The sequence below is a fragment of the Macaca mulatta genome, chromosome 1, assembly GCF_049350105.2.
Source record: "Macaca mulatta isolate MMU2019108-1 chromosome 1, T2T-MMU8v2.0, whole genome shotgun sequence".
Classification (NCBI taxonomy): domain Eukaryota; kingdom Metazoa; phylum Chordata; class Mammalia; order Primates; family Cercopithecidae; genus Macaca; species Macaca mulatta.
This window is the reverse complement of record NC_133406.1, coordinates 190,610,591-190,617,357: the sequence shown is the minus strand read 5'-3', so window position 1 is coordinate 190,617,357 and position 6,767 is coordinate 190,610,591. Positions and strand designations below refer to the sequence as shown.

At 41.6% G+C, this 6,767-nt stretch overlaps 1 protein-coding gene across 3 annotated transcripts in view; it reads left to right on the top strand.

The window, feature by feature from the left end:
* Positions 1–976: 976 nt before the first annotated feature.
* ELAVL4 (ELAV like RNA binding protein 4) overlaps positions 977–6,767 on the top strand; it is a 152,798-nt gene continuing 147,007 nt past the window's right edge. For 2 of the 3 annotated variants that reach the window (XM_015139130.3, XM_077991740.1), the window contains exon 1: positions 982–1,146. In XM_015139130.3, coding sequence (XP_014994616.1) covers positions 1,129–1,146 — 18 coding nt within the window. In that variant the 5' untranslated portion in view covers positions 982–1,128. Of the gene's footprint in view, positions 1,147–6,767 lie in introns of all 3 variants that reach the window. The other variant, XM_015139169.3, reaches the window with a different exon arrangement.

Here is a 6,767-nt window from a genome sequence, read left to right as displayed (position 1 = left end):
GAAGTTCTGAATCTTGCTCAAGTCTTAAAAACAGGGAAAGCTTGAGAATGCTGAGAATTGTGAGGTAAAGCAATAGGCTAGGGGTCAGGAGAAATTTTATAATTTTTCCTCCTGATTCTTTTGTAATCTGGGGCAGGTCTTTTCTGGACCTCAGAGCCTTCACCTATAAAGAAACACTGGATAAGATGATCTCTTTACTATTTCCATTCTAACTCTTGATACGAAGCTTACTTTAGCCCAATAATTTTTACTGGTACCTGTACTTCCTGTATTTTGAATCAAGTTAGATTTGCTTTAGTCAATAGCGGCCATTCTCAACAATTCAACTGTGAGTTTCTCAGCCCTAGGAGTGGACTTTCATGAAGGTCAAGGAGGGCCAAAGAAGCTACTTTTTCTATTTTTCATGATCATCCCATTACCTACCACAGAACTAATGTTGTGTTATTCAAGCATCTAGCGTGGTTTAAAAGGCCACAGAGTAATGGAAGGGCCAGTAACTATTTTTACCTGAAATCAGAACTCACAAAGGACTTTGGCATTTCGTTTGGGTCAACTGTTTCCATTTCTCACTTTACTTTGGACATATCTTAGACACCAAACAGCCAAACATGACTTGAAGGATCTACTTAAGGTGTCTACATTCCCTGCCAAAGACAAGCCACCTTCTTCATGCTCCCCTCCCCAAAGGGTAAGATTTATTCTAAGGGTTCTGAATTGGTCACATTTATAAACCCCCTGGGCCCGGCACAGCAATTAACATTGGTCCAAACGGTGTCAGTGAACTTTAGCTTCAAAGAAGCTACCTCATTTAAAATTTAAGCAGACCACAGGAAGCAGCATTGGAGGAAAGAGAGGAGACTTTCTCCTTCAACATTTTGAGCACACTGGAATGCTAACCCCCGAGGTAGGCGCCAGGGCCACCACAGGAACCTGACTCGCAGGAGTCATCCTCCGTCTCTACGCGAAGCGCCCCCTCGAGGTGGCCAGGGGGTGGCGGCGGCAACGGTGGCGGAGCCGCAGAGCGAGCTAGAGAGCTAGCGCAGTGAGATTCTGCGGACGTCTTCCCGCCAGCTGTGCGCCACCCAGCCCAGCCTCCGCCGCCTCGGGCCGAATCGCCCGGCGGGGAAGATGCGCCTCAAGAATCAGGTAGAAGCGCCTCGGCGCAGGCCCCGCACCCCCGACTCCGCCCGCCCTCTGTTACGGACGCCCGCCGGGCCACGTGGTCGCGACTGGCTTCTCCCAGCGGCCAGCCTGGCCACCCTGACTCCCAGGGAGGGGGAGAGGGCCCTTGCAAGAGGATCCTGCCCCCGCGCTGCCCAGACCCGAGGGCTCCTGGCGACACTATCCGCCGCCCATCTGGCGGCTCTGGCCCCTCAGGTCCTGGTCACACCCCTGCCGGCCTCCTGAGACTTCCCGGCCCCAGGGGAGACAACCGAAACTTGGGTTGACACGCGTCCCCTCCCCGGCGACAGTCGACCCCACAGCAGCCCCGCGCCACTCCTCTCTGCGCCTTTTCGGAGTTGTCCTCGAGGTGGCTTTGTTGAACGTACTGGTGGCGCCAAAAAGTCCAGGCAGCTTCGGGCGATCAGGGCCCCGAGGCGCTGGGCGCGCCGGCTTGGATCCTCAGAGGTTCCCTCTGTGTGACTTTCGCTAATTGTCACACAGGGAGGGCAGCACCCTCCCCTGTCTTTCCTCTATTACACCCCGCTGTGGACGTGGGACTTGGGTTTTTCTAGACGAGATTAAGAAGGCGCCTGTGTTACACTAAGCAGTGCTCATGTTTAGCTGAGGAAGAAGGAGGCTCACGTATTCGTAGGGTGTACCTGTGTGTGTTGTAATTGTTGTCTCTCTTTGGGCTGGGGCTGTCATACATGGAGGATTTAGTAAACACAGGTCTTGAAGTCTTGAACTTGCTGGAGACTCATTTCTTTCTACCAGGAGAGAACCTCCCCTCCCCCAACATATGTTAAGGGACTTCAGGAGACCACAGGGAAACCGAGGGGAGGGACTTCTAGAAAACAACTCCAGGTTTGGGGAAAATGAGTCATATTGATTCCCAAGCTGTTAGCCAATACCACTCAAGGGTGATAATTCTCATAAAATCTTCCCACTGGGGACTTAAATACCCGGCTCCACAACAGTTTGTTGAGAGCTCTGTGGTTCCTTTAAGCCTATCCATGCCCCTTACCTAAATGCTTTAACTTAGTAGAGCTCCTTGAAGAAGCTGCCTCACATTATCCTCCTGCGTTTGTGCGCCTAGCTTTTAATATTTTATAATACTTGCAAATTGACACTGAACAAGCTTTAACCTCCGTCATTTCAGAATAAGTTTGATGTTTTAAGTGAAATGTGAATGGAACTCCATTCATGAGGGAAGTAGTCTGTGTGAAGTGTTTTGTAAATGTGAGTGGGTTGAGTTTAAAACACTGAATAAAATTAACGTAACAAGGAATCAAAAGGTTCAATCCAGATGTTTGCCTCCTTGTTTCCTCAATAAAGTGACAGTAAAATGCTGCATGACACCACTTGCTTCCTTAATAAAGTGACAGTACGATGCTGCGCGGCACCTCTCCTTTCAGTTCTTAGGTAGGGTAGACTGTGGCACTGTGGCTTATGGGGTCGACCATGAGCAAGTGGATGGTTGGATTCCTTCCATTCATTTTTTAAAGCACTAACAAAATCCTGGGGCCGATGGGGTTGTGACCCACCCACCTATACAGAGGATTTTCCCCCTCTTCTAACTACTCTAGAAATATATGAGGGATTTACATGCAGGTTTTCAGTTGAAGAACTTGTAAGTAATCCTCTTTAGTTATCATTAGTATTAGCCTCTGAAACCTTTGCTTGCTGGTTAAGATAAGGTACTTGGGTGTGGATTGTAATAGAGGTAGAGTTGTGAGTTAGAGCTGGTGGCCTTGCTAATTCCTCTACTTACTGTGTGTTTTGGGTCGACAGAAAACTCCTTAGCATATGTGTAAGTGCAATATAGTTTAGCACGAGAGATTTTACATTAGCTATTCTTGGTTCCAGTCTGACCTCAACACTCAGTAGTTATGTGATTTTGCATAATTAAATTTTTGGTCCTTCCCCCCACATTTTTCGCCATAGACACAGGGGTTAATACCAACCTGGTAAAGTTGATATGAAAATTAATAGAAAATTATATATGTACAGTGCCTGCCATGTGGGCACTCAGTAAGTACTGCTATTATCAACCAAACATAAACAGTAGCTATTACCACCGCTGCTACTACATTGCTTAAAAATGGCTCCCTGTAGTTGGGGAGGGAGATTTGGCTACAGAGGGACAGGAGGGAGCTCACTGGGGTGACTGAATTATGCTTTATCTTGATTGGGGTATTGGTTACAAAGGTGTATCCATTTGTCAAAACTCATCAAACTGAGCCTTTAAGATCTGGGCATTTGATTTTATGTGCATTATATATCAATAAAGTTCATGTTTAAAATTAACCTCCAAATGTGTTAAGTACATGCCTTTGGGAGGCCTAATTCTGCATAATAGTATACCTTCTTCATAAGTTTATCCTGAGCCGCAGGAAGGTCAGAGAAGGTGCTTTAATTTTTCAGGTTGATGTCAGGAGTGATGGTCCATGGAAAAAAATGATTGTCTTGTGCCAAGATTATATTTAATTTGGTACTAGTCTTCATTAGTAGCTTAAAAAAAATTGAAATGTTTTATTTGATCCAGTACTGCTCATTTGCATTATATGATAATGGATATGATAATATCCATCCAGTATTCACAGTTCCTGAAAAATCATAGTGATTTTGCATCCCTTTTCCTGCTTTCAGTAAATTCTATGCATTGTTTTAGTTAAGTGAAATATGTAAAGTGTGTTTAGCACAGTACCAGGCACATGGTAAATACCAATACATGCTAATTGTTAGTGTTTAAACTGATGTATTCAAATTCATCTTTTTTATAGGGCAGAATCAACACTATATAGATTATAATATCAATCTATCATAAATATGCTGTGAAAAGTTTTTGAGGTAGAAACAAACCAAAAATTATTAATAAAATGTTGTAAAACTAAAATCTCACTTATCCAAACTTAGTGGTCGTGAACTTTTTACAACATTATGTCTTGAGAATGCAGGCAAAAACTATGATGGAAGCAGAAACTTTTCTCAAAAGCAAACATATATCCACAAACAGTATGCTAACTCATTTACTCAGAGGCAAGCTCCTCACACATTCCCTCAAGCCTTTTTATTTTTACTTCAGACATAGTTCTAATATGTTTAGTTCCTTAGTTTCTCAGCCTATAGTAGTTTAGAAACCTTGCTAAATACAAGTTTCAAGAAATATTGGCTGAATGTGTGGGGTGAACAAATTGTAAAGATAAGACATGAGAAATCAGTCTTAATCTTGGGTCAAAGTAAAACTTGAATTAGGGTACTGAATAGTATTGCTGAATTATTGGAAATTTTAATTTTTATTCTTTAAAAGAGTTAAATTGTATATTCTCTCTAGAAAGTGGGGCAGTGTATAGTGATGTATTTTAGAAACATTTCCATCTGAAAGGATTAGATTACAAACTTTGGTTTGTCAAGGGCAAGCTTCAGTTTTCTGGATATCTTACTTAATGTGGAATGACTTATTCACTCGTGGTACTGCATAAATGAGTCATCTATCAACTTGTGATTTTTTTTATTGGGAACTGGATTTTTATAATTAATTTCATCTTTTGATAGAACAACATGATGAGGTAAATCATACATAGAGTATTAGTTTGCTGGGGCTGCCATGACAAATATCACAGACTGGGAGGCTTAAACAACACAAATTTACTTCCTCACAGTTCTGGAGGCTAGAAGTTCAAGGTGAAGGTGTTACCAGGGCTATTAATTCTGAGATCTGTCTCCTTGGCTTGCAAGATGGCTGTCTTGTCTGTCTCTTCATATGTTCTTTGCTCTGCGGCCTAATCTCTTCTTTAAGAATACCAGTCCTATTGGATTAGACCTCTTTTTACCTTAATTACTTTATTAAAGGCCCTATATGAAAATCCAGTCACATCCAGAGATACTGGGGGTTAGCACTTCAACATATGAGTTTGAAGGGACTTAATTTAGCCAGTAACACATGGTATTTAGTAAAAAGCTGTATTGATTCTTTCAAAATAATTCAGCATGCAGAATATGAAACAGGTGAGATTTTAATTCTTGTTTTGGAACAGTTCAATTTGGATTTACATGTGAGAAACCCCAAAATACTCATCATGTACCAACACACACACACACACACACACACACACACACACACACACCACACTTTTTGTGTGTTAAGTTGATTATAACTGAAATTGAGTTAGGGTCATTGTCCAAGCTGAGTTTAATCTGTGATAAGGTCCACTAGCAATGTCTTTCATTGACCAAAAAAGACAGCTGTGCAGTAGCTTCCTAATCTTTCTGGTTTTATAGTGTCTTAGGTGATGGAAGCAGAAGGTTTGACTTTCTCAAAATAAACCATTTAACACTTTGATACTTTCATATCTCCTTGTCATTTGAGCTCTTTGACCTTCTAGGTATCTCTGAAACAAAATAATTATACTAATCCCTTGATGCATCTTTTCCACATATTCAAACCATGAATTTAGACCAAAATTTGCCACACAAGCACCTTTGTTCACTCAAGTCAGAGTCTGGCAGTAGTTTACTCAGATGAACCTAAACTGCCTACTACACGGTTTATTCTCCTCACTACTTTGAAGTTCATCTGTGTTCCACACGTTCATGCATCAGAGTATGATATTTTAATCCAAAGAAAAGAAAAAAAAACCTCTAAACTTGTGTTGTACAAAAATGACTCCCAAAAGCATTATGTATGTTACTGTTACTACCAGTTTGTGCTAATTTGCACAGCCTCTGAACAACTGGCAAAGTGGCTAGTGTTGATAATGTAACTGCTACAGAGTTCCCAGTTGCTGTAGGAATTTTAAAATTTTATTAGTATGATAACAGAGTTTACAGTTATTCACAGTATGTTAATTGCAAATGCTTATTATCTGTAGTACCAGCTTGATACTTGATCTTATGTTTCTTTTAATAGAAATACTGCAGCTTTTACATTTCATTATAATGGAGGTTAATCATCACTATGAATTTTCACCTATGAGCAACAATTTTGCAACAAGTTATAGTTGGGGTGAGTCTATTAGATTTAAAATATAACATCAAAATAGCTTTCTTTTTGTACTTTTAATACTTCCATTGACAAAAAATTCTCATGTCTCTGAGCCTCCTAAAACCATTTCAGATGACTGATGGATAATTGATTTGTTTTGTCTTTTATGTTTTGTGTTTTGAGACGGTCTTACGCTGTCACCCAAACTGGAGTTTAGTAGCATGGTCACAGCTCACTGTATCCCTGACCTTCTGGGCTCAAGCAATCCTTCCACCTCAGCCTTCTGAGTGACTGGAACAACAGGTTCACGCCGCCGAGCCTAGCTAATTTTTGCATGTTTTTGTGGAGACAGGGTCTCTCTATGTTGCCCAGGCTATTCTCAAACTCCTGGCCTCAAGTGATCCTCCCACCTCAGCCTCCCAAAGTGCTGGGATTATAGGTGTGATTGATTGATAGATTCAGTGAATATTTATTGAGTGTCCAGTATGGACCTGGCCCAGTTGTAGGTGTTTAGGATGTATCAGTGAACAAAACTCAGCTAACCCTGTCAGCAAAGGAACAAGAGAAAGTAGACATTAAAAATAACCATAATCAAGAAGTGCATCATAGAGCATGTTAG